The 19,631-nt window shown below is 43.9% G+C and overlaps 1 protein-coding gene across 1 annotated transcript; it reads right to left on the bottom strand.

Moving 5' to 3' along the window:
- Positions 1-152: 152 nt before the first annotated feature.
- KDELR2 (KDEL endoplasmic reticulum protein retention receptor 2) lies at positions 153-13,325 on the bottom strand. The gene is made up of 5 exons (XM_074598495.1): positions 13,089-13,325; positions 6,473-6,573; positions 3,335-3,493; positions 2,020-2,272; positions 153-1,221 (listed from the first exon to the last, which is right to left on the bottom strand). Exons 1-5 carry the CDS (start codon positions 13,177-13,179, stop codon positions 1,187-1,189), a joined length of 639 nt encoding a protein of 212 aa, XP_074454596.1. The 5' UTR covers positions 13,180-13,325; the 3' UTR covers positions 153-1,186.
- Between the last annotated feature and the right edge of the window lie 6,306 nt (positions 13,326-19,631).

The following is a 19,631-nucleotide window of genomic DNA, read 5'->3' as shown; positions in this document are numbered from 1 at the left end:
GGGACCGCGCTCTGAGCCAAGCAGAACTACGTCACCATGGCGTCATCGGGCGATAACGCCTTAAACAGACCGCATTTCAACAGGGCAAAGCGACACTCCCGACTGCGCCTTTTCACCCGGTCCCAGGCGCATGGAATCAAACACTCAACATCTTCACCATTTCATAAAGTGTTTATTGAGGATGGTAACACAGGATAAATCATGCAACAGCTCAGTAAAAAAAGGGAATCATTTAAAGGATAAAGAATGGTAACTGGTGCTGCTGATTTTGAAAAGTTTGTAAAAAAAAAAATATTAATTGTCCAAAAGTGACATTGAAAACCACCTGAAGCTGAACATGGAAGTTGCTTATAAAGCATTAATTAAAAAGAAAATGTAGTTACTGTTTAAAATGGTCGCCTGCAGATGTCTGCAATCAACGGTGCGAGCCCCCGGTGTCTGCGGCTGCGCTGCCGCGTGCTCCCGGCACCGGGGTGGTCCCAGGCAGGCGGCACGGCAGGAACGGCACCGGCCTCCCCAGCCACCGGCCCCGCCAGAAGGGGAACAACCACGAGAGGCGACGGCTCCCCTTCTGGCACCAACGTCTGTTTGAAACGGGAACCCCATGTCAGCGGATGGCACAAAGACTGGGCACCAGCACACATCACATCAAACATCGGTGGTTTCAGATTCAGAGTTGACATATATTCACCTTTTGGAAAAAAAATAAATACAGTGGAATGAAAATTGAATCAAAGGGAAAGAACAGATGACTACCATCCATCAAGGATGCACAAATCTGTGCACTGAAAAAAAAAAAAAAGAAAAAAAAATCAGTCATTTCAAAGAAATTATTGAAAATTAAAAAAAAAGTTTGCACTTGTTCCTGGTCATAAACAATCTCACAAAAATCTCACTTTTGGAACTATTCCAATTGAAACCATACACTGAATTTATTAATACAGTATAAGTTTCTTTATGTAAAAAATCTTTATACATAGTAATAAAAAAGATAAAGGCAAGATGCATCAAACAGAAATCTGCTGGTTGTTTTTCCTCCGTTCTTACAGAGCCGCTGATGACTACCTGCACTATAAAGAGCTGTGTTTCTGACTTTCTGTCTCAAGCATCTTCGCCTTTGCTTGTGATAAGGATTGTTCTGTCCAAGCATCCCAAAGGACAGATGCTGGTGATGGTTTTTTGGCACTTACGCTGGCAAACTGAGCTTCTTTCCCTTGAGTACTGTAAGGAAAAGTGGGAAAGGAAACAGTTAGCAGAACAGACGTGACCTACGAGAAGCACATGCTGTTAAAACTTCAAAGGGACCAAAACCTGTCACAGAGAGTCACTGGGTGCTCTGCAGACAGTCCTTCCAAGCCTGCCTCTCTCTCCAATACATACTGGTAAAACTATGATGAATTAACAACTATTCCAACCCTGCCCTCTCGTGGCACCCTGGAATTCTCACTTTTCATCCTCAGGAAATACTAGCCTATGACCCTGGTTTCTTAAGAGTTAATACTAGAACAACACACCCCCATATAGCTTTGTAGTGATATGATGGAAGCTGGAATGTGAACAAGGGCAGTATTGCTAATGCACCAAGCAGAAATAACTGCTTCTACGCTTAGCATAAACAGAAACATCCAAAATCCTTTGGACTCTTAAGGTATTTAAATCACTGAGAAAGGTGTCTGTAAGCATGGAATCTGCACAAAACAGTGTATGTTGTCAGGAGAAGCACGAGGATCATGCTTAGTTATGGAAGATAACAGCAACACGTATTTAGCCATACTTATTTTAAATTTATCAATTAAGTTCATCAGACCATTTACACATTTATATTCTACCCACAATCAGAACAATCCTCAGAAACGCCCCACACTAGCAGAAAGTCTACTTGATAAATCTATCAAGGAGATTTCAGCAATAATTTGCACGCAGCATTTACAACCTAGTAATGTCGATACAGCAGATGCCTACGAACGTGTTAACTGCTACATTCCAGAACCTGAAGCTGAAAGTTATTGCACTGCTTACCTTTTGTAACATACAAATAGAAGAAGTCACAGTAAAGAACGGTCTGGACCACACCAGCAACAACGGCTATGAGGTCGAAAAATCCCTCAAAATAGTAGCGCCAAATCCAGTTGACTAAGTACAAGGCACGGTACAGACCCAAGAAGAAAAGATAGTGAGTAGTGATGGTCTCTGCTTCCCCAGTTTTGCTGATCATAAAAAGTTGAGGGAGAATAGCAACCGACTCGAGATAGATGGAGAAGGTCCACAGTATCTGAAAGGAAAAAAACCCCACAAATATATTCAACTGTCTTACTGATAAGAAGCGAAGAGGATATTTGACTTGGCTTGACTTTTCACTTTCTAACAATGTTATGAATAAGTACAGTATTTTGGCAAACCATTCTTGGTACAGTAAAAACTAAGTGAAAGCTTCATAATCAACCACGGGACGGTAGGAGGGAACAACTCTCTTGGCAGACAACAGACTCTCCACACCAGCTGTCCAGTGAGCTGGCAGGCGTAGGTTTATTCATGAGGAAACTTATGCGCATCCATCAATTCAGGATTCACAGTACCACGACATGCAGTTTACAGAGCTGGTGCTGTGAAAAGCTGCAGGGAAGATGGAAGTCCTTCTTCCCGCCACATTCTTCCAACTTTTTAAATCTATTGGTTTTAAAGAATGAGTTAATACAGAACAAAATTTAAAATAATGTCTCAAAGTGTTGGAGCTAAAACTCCTTTAGTCTCTAATAAAATAATTTAATGCCAATGAATATAAAAATGCAGTTCAATCCACTTCAGATAAGCATCTAAAGCTATTCATTATTTCATGGGGAAATACAGAGTTTGAACTCTATAATTACATTTTTAATATAATTTTCCTGTTAGGAAAACACATAGCTGCATTTCAAATACAATGCAATTCTTTCTAATACTCTAGACCATTTGCTATTCTACAAAATTTAAGAAGTAGTATAGTTCCTTTTGTTTTCAACAGGTGGCACCAACTATTCACAAACCGCATTCTGGGGCATTTCTTTAACAAAGATAACATAAGGAAGGATACTTCTGAATTAATATAACCATCAGAGTACACTGGGGAAAAAGATAAAGCCTTCCCATTTCTAAAATAACCAGTGTTGATGCTAATGCTAGTCTCCTAAGTGCCTTAAATTTTCACAGAAATCCACACTGTAAAGATGCATTAAGCCAGAACCTACTAGACACAGGCATCTTTCAAGCGTTCCTCAATCAGCCTAAAAATGCTCATCTTCATGTTCTAAATAATTTTAGAGAAAAAAGTATAACCTCCTGCCCATCCTCAACTCACCTCCAGAGGAGAGAAGTCATGATTGACAAGAAACGAGAGTCCACCAACAGGAACTATCAGAAACTCCACTCTGAACGTATCATGGTTTCCATCATAGGTGGCCTTAAATTTCATGTAGATCAGATACACAGTGGCATACGAGCAAGCAATGTAGATAAGCTAAAGAGCAAGGAAAGAAGAAACAAAAAACAGAACAACGCACAGAGGTTGCAGGATTAGACCAAAGTCGCTGAACAAGGATATTCCCAGGCACTAAGTGCTGTCTTTTTTGGTTGTTTGTATTGTTTGTTTACCTGCATTTGCAGTTCCAGGCTATGTGGTGGTATTTAACTTTTCTCAGCAGAGTAATAACTCAAAACCAATGACTCTGGGCTCTAGTGGCTTTGCTGCTTTAAAACCATCACCTTGCCTCTGGTTGAAGTCAAAGTTTCCTTACAGACCGTTTCCTGAGCAGACAGAACTAAGGAACTGACTGCAGAAGGAATACCCCTTCTGCTACTGCAAGGGAAGCACTGGCCCAGAACACTGATGTTGAAAATGTGCACGTGCATACGTGCAATAATGATGGCAGGGGTCTCTTTACATGCAAAAAGCCTGGGAGTGGTGTGTCTCATGTGGCAATTAAAAATTTACTCAATAAGCCCCATTCAGACTCAGCCATTTAACATATCACAAATTAGATGATTTGATTTAGACCTTTAAACATCTCTAAAATCTGAAGAGTGGCAATTGGCCAGTGTTCTTCACCAGCCAACCGCCATAAAACCTGCAAAACTAACAGACTGCTAGGAGCACTGAACCAGAATTCAGTTTCAATTTCAGTTGTGTCTAAAGTTAGCATTTTTAATTGTTATGGTAGACTTCATAGCTATTCCCTGTTGAATAGGCAAATATCTTTATTTTACAGATGAGAAAACAGAATCTGAGAGAATACATTACTTTCTAAAGGTCAATCTGCCATCATCAGGACAGAGCTCACATTGTCCTGGAGACAACATAGTGCAGTAGACTAGACAAACAGTTCAGCTTCTGCCTCAGTTTCATCACAAATATTAAATATTCCAAACCATTTATCACATTAAATATAGGTTCTTTACAACTGAAAACTAACAGATTTAAAAACCCATTGTTTGCAGATGCTACTTATCACTAAAAACACTGCTCAGGGATAAAAAAATGCTGCAAATACTATATTAAGGAGCTAAGAATCCCAAGACTCTACTACAGTAGCACCCCAGCTGACTGGAGATGAAGGACCACAGGATGGGGTATCAGTTACGGGGAATCCCTACTACAGGTGTAAACTAATCGTAATTGGTATGGTCATAGAAGAAACTGTGAAAGTGTGAGTGAACCCCAACTCCTTATTAAAGATTTCTTCATGAGAATTATCATGTGTTTTGGGACACTCAAAAAGTTTTTGTTTTTAAAGATAAAAAATAACACAACGGTAGAAAAATGACTGCAGATTGCACCAGCAGAAATGCATCCAATCCTCAGATACAGGTACCATGAAAAAGAAACTGTAAGATGCAGAATGCTACAAATCACAAAAATTCATCTGCAGGTCATTAAGAAAGACAGATAGCGCCAATTAGTGTATTTCTGTATACATTCCTGGAACACAGAAGAAATTAATTTTCCTAAATATCTGATGACCACTGCCAGACAAATACAGCAAGTCGGCACCTGTAGTTTAATTAATATTCCTCTACAAATACTGAAGAAAATCCTAACTCTACAGAAACTGACAACATTTTTTACCACCAATTACAGTAGTAATTTACAATCTTTTCCTCAGAATAGACAGTTCTTCTAGTTGTGCTCTGGGTAAGCTTATTTGTATAGTAGTTCATGTTCTCTACAACTGTCTAATGTTAAATACACCTGAATATACAAAGATAGAACAAGAAGCTGTGTCGGGACCCTCAAGCAGCTTTCTCTTGGCCTTACAATGACAGGCCGAAAAGCCAATTACATCTGGCAGTCTCTCTAAGCAGTAGCCTTTGAAACTGTAACTGATGCTTCCATTTTGCAAGTTAATATTGGATTTGACCAGAGGACCACTCTTTCATTACTGGAAAGACTCATTTTAGTATGAAGCTGAGTATCACAAGTGTCATTCCCCATATTCATTCCTTTTCTGGGTAGGAGGGCTGCAGAACAAAGACATGGTCATGACCCTGAAGCACAACCAATAACTAAATTGCAAAAAATCATAGCTGCACCTTTAGCGTGCTCAGAAATTACGTAGGAAAAAAGCTTGTGTTTCAAGAGTATTTTACTTAATCTACAGTTCTTCATCTAGACTGTTAATATTAAAACTTAAGCTTACATGTTTGACTTGTTAGAAAACAACAGTGTGAGTGAGTTTAAGATCTAAAATTTTATTTTACAGTATTATTCCCCTAATTCTTCAGTACATTTTGCGTTATTGCCTATCTAGTCTTTTCTCTTGGCAAAGTTCCTCTGAACTAAAGTTGGAGAACATCAAGAAAATCCAAGAATAAAGGAACTGCCTTAAAAAAGGTGTCTGCTCTGGTGCCACAAATGCACCAATCTCTACTGGTGCCACAAACATGCTGCACTCTCACAGTCTACTGCTTTGTTTTCTTGTACTCAGCATCAGAAATTGCAGGAATAAAGAAAGAAGTAACAAAAACAAATATGGGTTCACTAACATTCAGTGGGCAAGTGAACTGGGTACAATCTGATGGGAGCTACATTCCCAAAAGCATACTTCTGTCAACTTTTGATCCGCCTCTGACCAGACACTAGCTACAATTCTGGCAATTTACCTTATAGTGGATAAAAAGATATTTACTTAAGCTCTAATGTCTCAATTGAGAAATACAATTCACTTGAACCATTTTTTCCAAAAACTTGTATTTTCAATAACCAAAATGGCATTTGTTCTAAACAACATCGTCCCCATAAAAAAAGTTTTTAAAAATTGCATGTGGAGTATAGAAAAAAAGTAGGGTTTTGAGTCCATTTTCCACATTCTTTATCCAAAGCCCATCTAGAACTTATTCTGTAATAACTGTGCAGTGGGCCATTTAAAAAGGCTTTTATTGATGAAATTATGCACTCTGCATGCAACATTACTATCTTTTCTAACTCTTCGGTATACTCTACCTTCATAGATGTGTTATACAATGAAATGAATGAAGTGAAGAGGTCCAGATAACGGGTAGTGAAGACCAGTGCAAACAGAAGCTGGCTTTTCCCAGAAATACCTAAAGTGATAAAGGAAATAATTAATTATTCAAAAAGTGATGATGTGCTTTATAACACTTGATGCCAAGGATGAGAAGGGAGATATCCTTTTTTTCTGAGCAAGTTGATCACCAAATTAGGACAAAATCCAGGCTTCCAGAACTAAGCTGTACGAACAGAACTGTAAATCCATTAATCTCGGTAGCATGGATGTAAGTTACCTGTATACCATTGTACTGGAAGAGGTGCTAGCACTACACAAGATTTAGAGGTTACTCACAGCAGATAGCTTGCAGGTGATGTTTTTGTAGATTACGCTATCTGTTCTGCATTATCACTGGGCATTATGCAGCAAGGCTGCATTAGCTTTCAATTCTCAAGAGTGCCGTCACATGCCTCAGTACATTCTTTAGATGCTGAATAGCTGGAAAAGTACAAGGGCAATGGATACCACAGGTCCGGTGATAATCTGAAAGTATGCTAGCACCAATAATTTGATTTTAAAGGAATAAATGAATTTTACAACACAAGACACTTCAGAAACTTAATTGGTGACATGGTGGGGAAAATTATCAAACAGTCAAATCCCAATGTTACTATGTACTACCACAAAATACAAAAAGAGAGAAGTAAGCTAAGATGACAGACACCTACACTGCATCTTCAAAGTAACTTTAGATTATAGGCCAAAGCCCCACCATCAAAACATTTATTTGTACTTAACTTCAGCCACTAGAGCAGAGTTAGAAGAATAAAAGCTTTGCATAATCAGTCACTAAAAGCTTCTGAAAACTGAGGTGAAGCATCGCTCCGTAATACTGATGTGGTGATGTATCACAGCAGGGGAACAAAACAACCCAGCCTGTGCCCCTATCTTATTATTCCAATTATTCTTGTTTTCAGGCACCCAGGGTAAAAATATTTGAATCTGTTCAGCTAAGCATGCAAATATTGTTCAAAAAACAAGAGGGAAACATATTCTCTAGGAGAGGGTTACAACACAAGGTTGAAAATCCTCATCCCTTTATACAGAGGTATTTCCAAGAAAGGCTTTTATTAACAGTGCCATAAAGCAATTAGAAGAAAGGCTATCTGCTATGATTATTGAACTTTGGCGTAAGAAACACTGAATAAGCCATCCCAGATGAAGGGACTTTAAGTTTATACATAGAGTACAGGAATGGCTGAAACAGTAACAACTAAAAAAGGTTTTCATTTATAACTTTCATATGTGAAACGTCTAAGAGGTGAGCCTGCAGAACAACCCAGCTGCCCATAAGCACCTGCAGGACAGGAAACAGCAAATGCCTTAAAACCTACAGTTACACAGACTGTAAAACCATACAACAAAAGCTGTAGTATAAAAAAAACAAAACAGAACAAAACACCCCCAAACAGACAACCTCTCCACCCCCAAACAAACCACTTCATGAAGTTTAGAAAAAAAAAAACACATTTGACACTTCTTGAACTAGAACTACGTTGCAGACAGCTGAAGCAGCACCCTCAATTGCATCCGAGGTGCACGCTGACATTGCAACTCTTGCCGGAGCCCTGCTCTCACGCTGATGAAACCTCTCAACGCTGTCCTCCGGCCAAACCTACAGGACAAAGAAATCCACCTGGGCAGATCACAGCACAGCACCACGCTACAGCATACAGTTATGTTAAATTATTGAGCATGCTGTTTTCTTTTGGTAAATAACTGTGAACAGAAAAAAAGCATATAAAATACATTAATGATTGATAATGGCTATAAATTTTGACCTGGATATATTGTCACATAAAGACAAGTAATGCACTTGACAAACTCCTCTAAGCTATTGCCAGCCTCACCTCCCCCCCAACCCAAAAGCTGTAATTTTTATTAAGGCTTTCAGTACTTACATTGCGTTTTGAATCTTTAGAATAGCCAAATGCTCCTGAAACACATCCTAAAGCCAAGTTTAAACTCACTGTTAAGTTAAGTAGGCTAAGCTAGGCAAGGTTCAAAGTTTAAACCAAATACCTATCTATGGAAAGACAGGCAAACTGGGAGAAAGTAAGATCTACACCACTAGGAAAAAAAACAGGGGGGGGAAACAGGTAAACACTCTGCTGTATGAATTTGACGCATTTCAACACTTTTGGAAATATATCGATACACCTGCTACAGCACTGACCTCGGCTCATGGTTGGTAACTGCAACATACTGAGACTACACTGCCGTCATTCTCATCCTTCTCCCTTTCCTTTTACTCCCACAAACGTTACTTGAGCTAAATAAACACATTTTTATTTCTTCTTCCCAAGCTCTGGGCTCAAATTTCTGAGTCAAACCTCTCATTTTTGTTTCATCCTCACACACAGAAAAACTCCTTCAACTGCTGCACTCGTTTGGCTAAAAGCACTGGCATGAAACTAATTCAAAAGCTCATCTGATTTTCACAGCCGGGGAGGAGAGCAGAGCAGAAATTGCAGTACTTTCTCATCGACTTCATTTTGCTCTTGTGAGTTAGGTGAAGAGCAATAGGCAGCAGCAGAGGCAGTCAGTCAGCCTGGCTGCGGAGTGTGTACAATACTATGGACAACCACAAAATCTACAAACAGAAGTTTTTCTAAGGAAAGCCTTAGAAGGACAGACTTTCTAAGGAAAGACAAAGTCCATACTTTGTCATGGAAACTTCGCAAACTTTTTGAAGTATTTAATAAAGAAAGTAGTTTAGTTCCGTATGAAGTCTGCATCAGCCATAGAACCACAACTTCTTTGGTTCTGCTAAGAAAATACTAACATTAAGAATCCCGTTTCAATTAAAAAAACCCAACCTAAATGTAAACACAAATTTGTCAATTGAGAAAGGCAAAGTTTTCCTTCAAAGAGAGAGAAGAAATTCCAAATCTACCTAAAGCAGCATTTTTAAAGAAAATACAGACAAATTGGCAGCAGCCTATGGCAAAGTACTGTTTAAAGTCTTCAACATAGCATTCGATCTGGTCCATAGCAGGCACATAAACAAAACTATGAGAGACAGCTACATTACCTAGCAAAAGTATTACACGCTTACTATCTACACTATTTTTTTTAGATTATTCAGCATATAGTTTGACAGTCTTGCAACTGCAGGTCCCCTTTAACACTTGACACACCACACTGAGAAAAGCCAATCAATTTTCAGGCAGTAATTCCCAGTGCAAACAATCTAATTTGACTTGGAATGGATTAGAAAATACAGTCTGAACATGGCAATGTTTGAAAGCACAGGATTCCTTAAGTCTCATGAATTTCCTAATTATGACATGAAGCCAATAATGGAGTTACCTGCTACATTCTCCATGGCTCCTAGTAATTATTTTCGAGCTGTTCTTTGGAATGGCGAACATTTTTCCAAATTCTAAATTTGGAAACTCAAATAACCAGTCATGCTAAAAATGGTTTCCCTGCCAGCTCTGAAATCATGACTTGATTTGTTTTCCCCTCGTTCTCTTTTTAACATATTGACTAAATTAGGGGCGGGGAAAAAAAAAAAGTTCATCAAAGACTTCATAATGCAGATTATCCTAGCCTCACCTATTTTCCTCAATTAGAGGAAATCTTAGGAAAGAAAATGGGGCTGATATGTCTTCAGGAAACAGCAGGCTGCCGCAGAGGTAGAGGGGCTGTCTCCCTCTCGTCTCCAGCTGCTTTTACAGGCCTCCAAGCTCCTCCTGGAACAAAGACCTCAGACAGACACAGGCGCAACCAGAAGAGAAGAGCCGGCACCATGTGGTTTGCCAGCTCTCATGGATCACAGCCTACGTTCAGCAATCAGTTAAGAGTCTTTATTTATTTTCTAAGCTTCTACTGCTTCAAAAATGCACAGTTAAAGCGGCGGCTCTTTTGCCCGCATTTCCTTAGTCACCAATAACGATGAGATATATGTTTATTTAATTTATGAACTGCTCTAATATGCAATGTAAAGGAAAGCCAGACAGCCCACTAATAAGAGGCATTTAGCAACTGCTCAACACTTACCAGTAACTATTTATGAGTTATTGTTGTGTATGGCTTTACAAACATACTTCATATGAATATATATTTATGAAGTTTTTATTAGTAGACACCACAACTGTCAACAGCAAAGCACTACAAGGAACAGGATAGAGCCCCAAAAATAAAATCGCATGCTCCTTTGAAGTGCTCTTCTCATTCTAGACGAGCTTTTTAGGCCTCAGACACTAATCTCACAGAAGTAACATGGACTTGGATTTACTCCTAAGGACTCAGGCCGAAATGGAAGACACCTAAAACCCCAATCCCACACAAATACATCCCTGTTTCATTCTTTTGGTCAGGAAAATGAATGAAACAGATGTTTTCTACTAAAAAAGAGCCCATGCACGTACGTTTGTGTTTGGGGACGCTGGCTAATTTGGTAAAGGCAAAAGTGGAGGGCTCTATGCAAATATAGGCACCTTTACTTTTCTGTGTTGGAGAAAGCAGTACTAAAGATAATGATTAGTATGAGTCTACTTTCTTCTGCATAAATCCCTAGTAACAGAGATCCTCAATCACAACTAACTTAAGTAAAACAACATCAGACCACTTTTCAGGCAGAAAGATGGGACTAGGTTACATTGCACTATACTGTGTAAATAACCTCGCGTCCAAAGGTCACTTAAGAATCTCTTGGCTAAAACATACTTGAATTTTAGTCTTGCAATAGAATTTCTCATTCTCCTTCTTCAGACAAGAAGAGATATTTAGTGTTCTGATCATTAACTCTGTGGTTTGTAATCTTGACTGCATTTCTCAAATAAGGTGGAGGACAGAACTCTACAGACAAGCTGGAGAAGGCCAGGCCCTTCCCTGCCAGATCCTGACAGAATTCCTGATCCACTAGAGCTTGAGCCAGGAAAGTTCGTTAGGAAAGAGCTCTTGAGCTCCATGACTTCAGAAACAGTAGTTCTGCAGTACTGCTGCATTTGAACCGTGGAGTCATTTGCTTGGGCTCTTTTGTAAAGTTAAGAACAGTTTTTACTTTTAAGTGTGTTTAAAATAAAAGCTATTGATTTACCTTTTCTTTTGCACTATCAAGCAATTAGCAAAAAGTGACTTGACATGAAAACGTGCAAAACCTGTACTTCCTCTTACCTGTAGCATCAATCTCTTTAATTTCCTCATTTTCAGTCCTTTCAGGTTGCAGCTTAAACTAATTCTTCACGCTCTTAACTGAAGACTTTACAGATACATCTGTTCAAGAGCGTTAACTCAGTATTTGAGCGATATGTCAACACATGGCAAACCACTTTCAAGAATAACCACTCCTCCTAATGAAGGAGAAGCTCAATGAAGAGAAGGCAAAGTCAAGCTCATAGTCAGACCCCAGTCCACAGCAAAAACAGTATTTCCAGGGTCGGTGGCCTGACCCGTGTAACACACAGAGCACTGAAACGTCCATTTCGAATTACAACAAATCCTAGTTTTCCGACAGAAATCAGCTATGCTGCAGTTATAAGCGCTGCCTGCAGTTCCCTCCAGCCACCACACCGTACACCAGAAGCCAAGCAGCAGAGCACATCGCAGGGGATCCGAGCAGGCACGTACAAAACACGGGGGGAAGGCGGGCGCTGCTCCGCCGGGGGAGCCCGGGCCCCCTCCGCTGCCACGTCAGAGCGGGCCGTATCGCGACAGAAGGCCTCGGGCTGGGCCGGGGGCCGCCCCCCGACAGCCTCCACCGCAGCTGGTCGCAGACCCGACAACAGCCCGAAGCCTCAAACGGGCACGAATCACAGTTCGATCCTCACGGCGGCGAGGGGGGAACGACCGGGCAGCGGTGGGCCGCCGGCAAGCCCGCCCGCCGCGGAGCGCGGGGCCCGCGGGGAGGGCGGTGGGGAGCGCGGGGGTCCGCCGTCCGCCGCTCCCGGCGGGGCGAGGGAATCCGCGCCGGCGCCGCGCCCGGCAGCGGCGGGGCGGGCAGGGAGGGAGGCCGCCCGCCCGCCCGCCCGCCAGGGACACCCCCCCCGCCCCGCGCTCCATTCATTCGCCCGCCGCCCGGCGGTTGCATAAGGCGGGAGCGACCCTCCCGGGGCCGGCCCAGCGCCGGTGCTCGGGGATTAAAGTACAAATGATGGCAACCACTAAAGCTGTAACGGAATGGCAGCGCCCACGAGTGCACCCCCCCGCGGCGGGCGGGATGCGGCTCCCCTCCCTCCCCCAGCCCCCCACACCCCGGTTCGGAGGGGGTCCGTCGGTACGAGGGCTGAGCCCCCCTCCCGTGCGCCGCGGGGACCGATCGTCCCTGCTCACCTGCCCGGGGCGAGTCCTGCCCTCACGCCCCGGGGGGGGGGGGGGCAGTCGCCCCCCCCCCGCCTCACCACAGCAGCGCGCCGGGCAGGCGGGACCCCCTGGGCTCGGCCGAGCTCTCCTCCGGGAGGGTCCCTGGAGGGCGGCAGAGGCGATGGCAGCCCCCCCGCCGCGGCGCGACGGCGGCCATCGCGCCCAGCCCCCAGCGCGGCTCCCCTCAGGCGCCGCGGCCCGCGGCCGCCCGGCCGGCCCCGCCGCCCGCCCCGCACGCACCCGCGCAGGAGCGGCTCTTCCAGATCTTGAGCAGCAGGATGATGATGGCCGCCAGGTGGGACAAGTCCCCGGTGAGGCGGAAGATGTTCATGGCGGCGGCGACAGAGGCGGCGGCGCAGCCCGGAGCCGGAGAGCGAAGATGGCGTAAGCTCAGCGGGCACCGAGCGACGTGGCCCGGGGACGTGGCCAGACAGCCACCGCGCCCGCTGCACCCTGGGAAACGGGCGGGCGCGCCCCGCCCCCGCGCCGCCTCCCGCCGCGGGCGGACGGGCCCTGAGCGCCGGGGCGGGATCGGCGGGGACGGACGGGCCGCGGGTTCTGTTGGGGGCCCGGGCCGCGAGTCCTGAAGGGGGCCCGGGTCACCGGCGGGACCGGCCGCGCCCTGCGCTGAGGGGGACGGCCCGGGCCAGACTCTGTCACCCCGCCGGCCGCCGAGCAGGGAAGGCCTCACGGCACCGCGGGCGGAGCAGGACATGGTCCCTTTTTCGCTTTAAACTCTTCGGAAGCCTTTTTAGATGAATAAATTGGAGGCTCTTTGCCGGCAGAGCGCGGGGCTGTGCAGCCGGGAGCGGCGGCTGGCGGCGACTCGGGCCCGGCGCGCACGGAGAGGAGCGGCCCGGCCCGGCGCGTCGCTCAGAGCCCGGTCGAGCAGGTGACACCACACAGCTATTGCCGTGTTCTGTGAAAACGAGCGTCCGAGTTGGTTCATGTCTAGTAGCCCCAGAGAGTGCGCACCTCCCGGGAAGAACACCGGGCAGTTATTCCCGTCCCGTCCCGGGGCGGGCCGCGCCGGCGGCCGCCTGGCCGTGGAGGCCCCGAGCCGAGCGGAGAGGGGTCGCCTCGGGCGGCGCCCCGGTGCTCCCCAGTGCTCTCCGGGAAACAGCAACGATCGAAACAGCAGCGCAGACAGCCGGGAGTGGGATTCCAATGACTCTGGAAAATAGGTATCAGGTTATCCCAGCTGAACAGTGGCAATATGCTTTTTTATAGCACCACAGAAAGAGTAAGTTATTTCTTTAAAATTTCCTAGTTTACTTTATTACACCTCCAGTTTGAGGAAACAGCATAAGGACTTTACTGTTCCAGAATAACGTATGGAACCACGTACAGGAAATTTCCCACATCATAAGGTTACGTGTTGTTTGAAAATTTATTAAAAAGGTCCTAACTGCAAACCTTCATTTTCTTGTTTAAAATGTAACATAAATGTTGAAATTTTTAAAGGGCTTACCTAGTCCCTGAAAGAAAAGGCAACTGATTAGTACCTCCTATTGAGTTTATCTTTTTTTAGTAAGTACCCCCAGTGTGACAGATTTACTTATTTTCAGAGACTAGGAATCAAAGCCTGTCCTCTTAAGTCACTGGTTACAAGTACAGCAATACAACTCCTTGGCAAGCCCCGTAGTATCTCTTATCTTACTCTTATAACGCCCTAAGAGAAGAGGTTATATGTTACATTTGAAAAGTTTAATAGATTTGAGCGCCAACAGACTAATTATTCTAAACAGATATTGAATAACTTTAAGCATCAAATACTGTTTGATGTAGTCACCAGTAAGTTGCCTACTTGAGGACACGTGTTGGGAACCCCAGTCCGGTACCTGGAGAATTTGTACGGAGGGCGACGGCGTTTGACAGCACTCGCCAGGTCCGTGGTGTAGACTGCAACTGCGGGGGCAAAAGTGCAGCTTTGCAAGTACAACGTCTATGGTTGCGGTGCCGTGGCATTTCCATCACTGTGTATGAACGGAATAATAAGGTCTGAGAGTACAGTTTATATCTTAAAGCACTGTCTGAACTAGACGGATTAGCTGTTTGATTGAAATACGTGCATTTAATGTGTTAGAAGTAAACACTTCTAAAAGGATGAATACGGAAATAAAAGTAGCTAATAAAAACACTGACAGGCGCATAACTGGAATCTATTTTAATAGATACATTAAAGGCAGAGAGCTGACATCCCTCCTCTCTCAACCTCTTTCTCAGTTCATGCAGGATATATTCAACTTGTGATCCAAGTTGTTTTCTGACATCTGATTAAATATTGAAACACGTCAGGCTCCAGCTAAAGATGACCTAGGGCAGCTTTAGCTTCTGCATCAAACCAACACATGATTTTAACTATAGCAATGGCTATTCTTTGATAAATCAATGCAGTTCTTTTCTATACAGCAGTTATAAATTATTGGGAAAAGAGTACCAGCAAATATTATCCTGCATTTTCCACTATTTTCATAATTCTCCTCTATGAATTTACTCCTGGGCTCCCCTCTTTTCTCCTTGTCCCCCAAAGCGAAGATCGCAGATATTAAGTGAGATGCTGTTAAATATTTGTAAGGCTAATTAATACCAGCTGAAACGTTAGAAGATAAATGTTACGCTGTTGCCAGCAAAGCAGGAAGTCCATTGATCACAGTTCCTTCATTTAGTACTCCGATGTGTAGTCACTTGGGTTGTAAACTCTGAACGTGCCTTGTGTTCCTGCATCATGAGGGCAAGGAAATCCTCTCGTTAATCTGGCTCAGAAAAGCAGACTGATGCCGAACAGGAAAGGGCAGGAAGAGACAGATGGACAGTGGCTGCCCGCTACTCTCAGCAGAAAAAATGTAATACATTTCGAGACTACCTATTTCTGGGTACGATTAAAGAACCAGGCGTGAATTTTACCAAAGTATCCTATGGTGCAAAACTGCTACGAGGGCAGGTGGGGTGTATGAGCCAGTCGTGTCGTTTCTCTCTCTAGGGACTGAGTACGTAGAGATGGAAAGGTAGTCTCATAACGGACCAGACACTTTACTAAAATATGAAGTTCTGGCTACTTGGATGGCAGACAGATTTATTTTGTTCTCTGAAAAGTTTGTAATTTATCTGCACTTTTAAAAGCATGCTGTATGACAATGCACAAAATACCATTTCTGAGGAACAATTTCAGATGTTCTGAAATACTGATAAGAGAAATTTAACTTACATTGGAGTTTGTGTTTATTCTTCGCAGACCTGTCTTTTCTATCCAGTTTCCTTCCTGCCTTACTGGAAAGGGAAGGCAGATCCCTGACCTCAACGGCAGTGGAAGCAGTCCACAAGGCTGTCTCGCATCATATGACACAGGAGAAAATGTTTTGCTAGTCAGGACTACAAGGGAGTAAAATAAGGTTCCTAGCCCTCCTTAGGCCCATGTGTCTGCTGATCTTGCTTTAACAAAAAACCAAAACCCAAACAAAAAGAACCCCTATGCTTACAAAACCACTTTCACTGAGATAGATACCACAACGCATGAAGTCGTGAACCAGCCTAGAATATCAGCCTTTTTTGAGGGGAGGGGGACGGGGTGAAGAGGAAGAGATTATTTGAAATTTGACTTCTACTTCTCTCTAAGGAAGATAAGCCCGTCACAAGGGAAGAGGGTACCGCAGTTTAACGAGTTACTGCTCCTCGACTGATACGCTGTAATAGGCTTCGTGGACACTCATGCGGTATCTATAACCACAACACGGTAAGAGCCAGAATACCAGCAAGTGCCCTGCGGCTGTGGGATTACCTGGTCAAGTGACACATGCCGGGTGACTATTCTGTTGCGCATTTGTGAGTGCCAGTTGAGTTAGCTGGACCCCTCCCATAACCGCGGCGCCTTTGGCGGGCACACTTCGCAGGCGTCTCACATCTGCTTCAGTGTGGGCAGACAATGGGACTCTAACAAGGTCCCAGTCTAATATGACGGGTCGGCAATCTGTTTATGGGAAAATAAATCAGGTGGCGATGACGCTACGATGGGCACAGCCGTCAAGTGACAAGCTGAGTCTGCCATAATGCAGTACATAATTGCCTCTGGAGTATTTGAGCAGATTATACAGAGGCATAAAGGGCTTCTTAACTTTAAAATTAAAGAAGGATGCAATTTTTGTTTAAAGAGGTATCTTTAGAGCTTCACACTGATAGGAGTTGGTTAGCTCTGATGTGACAGATTGAGATCACCGGGAGTCAAACATTCCGTGTACTGTACAAAACCTGGCAGCAGCCATAATGCCAGCTTTACAGGGACGTATTTCAGACCCTGTGGAGGGGTAGTTGCTTTCATATCTTCAAGGATTTAAAGACAGCGGAAATGTGGCATTGCCTCAGTACCTGGTGGTCAGGATATTTCTCCATCGGTGATCCAGATCTAGTAGCCTCTTTCTCTTTTCTAAACACTATTCTGAATATAAAGGTGTCAGGCACTGAAATAATAGACCAACGAAGTATTTCTTCTCATCTGTTAACCCTTCAAGAATCCTCCGTCCAATCAAAGGAGTTAAATGAAACACCTGCTGGTAACACTGCTGGGCAGGAGCAGCTGTCCCCTGGGTCACAGCCTTGGAAGAGCCGGGCCTACGCCAGAGTCATGTCAGACTGTCAACAGTCGGGTGCACGTCCTGCAGTACGTACGGCAGTGCCTAGCAACCACCGGCGCAGTCACAGGCGGAGAGGAGAGCTGCAATTCTCACAATATGCAGATAAAAAAAATACCGTCATGACACATATTCAGTAGCGGATTCATGCATTAATCTGTTGGGGTTTTTTCACTCTCAAATATAAATGTTAGAACTAAAAGGATATAGAAAAAAATAAGCTTGGTTTAAACAAATGCTATATACATATATATGTATATATATGTGTATATATATGTTATATATATGTATATATGTGTGTGTATATATATGTGTATATATATACGTGTGTATATATGTGTGTGTGCGTATATATGTATATACATATGTATAGCCCATATACACACGTACAACAAACAGCAACATTTCCTTAAGGATCACAGTCTTTCTACAACACTTCTCTGTAGTATGTTCTTCCCTAAGACCCTGATGGTGTGCAGAGGGACCGTGAGACATTCTTCCCAAGAATGCGTTCCAGTGAAAGTGGCCACGTGCACTTTGTGTGTAACGTCGCTATGCGCAGGGGACAGATCCGTATGACGAGCAGCACCCTGTGGCAGGGACGCCGGCATTAAGGGTTTCTGCGGTTTGTTTCCCCGGAGTGAAAAGGAAAGCGTACATGTTTCAGTTTCCTCTTGGCGATGGCAGTGCGCCAGGTTGTGGATGGGTAGCAGATTACACACCCTGTGGACTCGCGCTCTCCGTCTCCTCCTCTCCTTTCCATCTATTCTTTCCACAGAAATCCAGTTCCAACAGTTTTGAGGGAGGTATCTCACGAACCACAGTTTTTGTAGAATGGTTTTTTCCATCAGTGACCTTTACAAGAGGTACATTGGCAAAAGTAAAATTGCTTTTCTACAATACTCGCCATCCAAGATGCTCAGACCATTTTATGAACCAAAGGGGATTTGTAATCTCACCGTGAAATAAGTATAACATCAAGTGGGTGCTCCACATTTACCCTCCCGACACTGCTCTTGTAAGAAATAGGTGTGTCTTTGACCAAATGTAAATGTGATGCCAAAGTTATTAACATAATTATTAATTTAATAAAATAAATAAATAATCGAGGAGTTCAGCTATTTAAAAGCACTTGTGCTTGAAAGAAATTACGGCACAGATGGCACAAAACAAAGAGCTCACTCCTGCTCCAATTAAAAGCTAAACTCTGACTCACATAATTGCAGACGGAATCACTCCCAGGTACATTGACAGAAGATCATTTTCAGCTCGTATAGATTTTTGAAGTGCTTGGTATAGCTAGGTCACGTATCTGACTTGAACAGCTGAACTGGAAATGCTGACTGTCTTCTCGACTACGAAAATACTCGCCTGCATCTCCACTGAAGCGCACACAGAATTCAAGTCAGGCAATTTCTAGAAATCAAACAACCTTTTAGTACTTTCACATCTAAATGAGGCAGAACTTTTTAATGGGGAAAAACCAGATAAATCTTTATAATGTATTTGATCTATTGAAGCGTTTTTTTGGTTTTAGTGGGCATTTGCATGTATTTGCTGGGATTGATAAAACAAATCCTTTTCTATTTAAATAAATGTCACAATCTACCGTTTACATGCAGAAAAGGAAGCCCAGCAGGAAAAGCTGGAATCTTATCGTTAGCACCGGAGAAGAAGGTGCAAGGCAGTTCGCAGCAATAGTATCTCTTAGCCCATAAAACGCGGAGCTGAAGGCTGTCGTGCTGTCTGTAAGGTCACCTCGCACTTGCCAGGGTTCGTTACAGCAAAGGCAGTTGCGAGAGCAGCAGATCGCTGAACGGGGAGCGGGAACCGGGGGGGTGAAAAGCGGCCGCGCTCGCACTGCCTGCTTTGCCAGTAACAAAGCCCTGAAAATCAGCCCGACTCCTGCCGCCGCAGGAGTTACGGAACGTGCGGGACTGGGCTGGGACCCTCACTCCCAGCAGCAGCGACGGCCGATGCTCACCTTCCCCAGCACAGGCCTCTGCCCTCCCTCCGGCTGCCCCTCGGCCGCACCTCTACCGCAGCTCTGTTCTGCTTTCAGCGCTGTGAAGCTAGATGTAATGTTTGCCATAAAGAAATACAAATAAAAGTTTGAGAGGCATTTATGTACCGCCCTCAATGAAAAAGCTAAACTTTT

The sequence above is a fragment of the Larus michahellis genome, chromosome 8, assembly GCF_964199755.1.
Source record: "Larus michahellis chromosome 8, bLarMic1.1, whole genome shotgun sequence".
Lineage (NCBI taxonomy): Eukaryota > Metazoa > Chordata > Aves > Charadriiformes > Laridae > Larus > Larus michahellis.
Note: the sequence above shows the minus strand (reverse complement) of the source record. Positions and strands in the feature narration are given on the sequence as shown.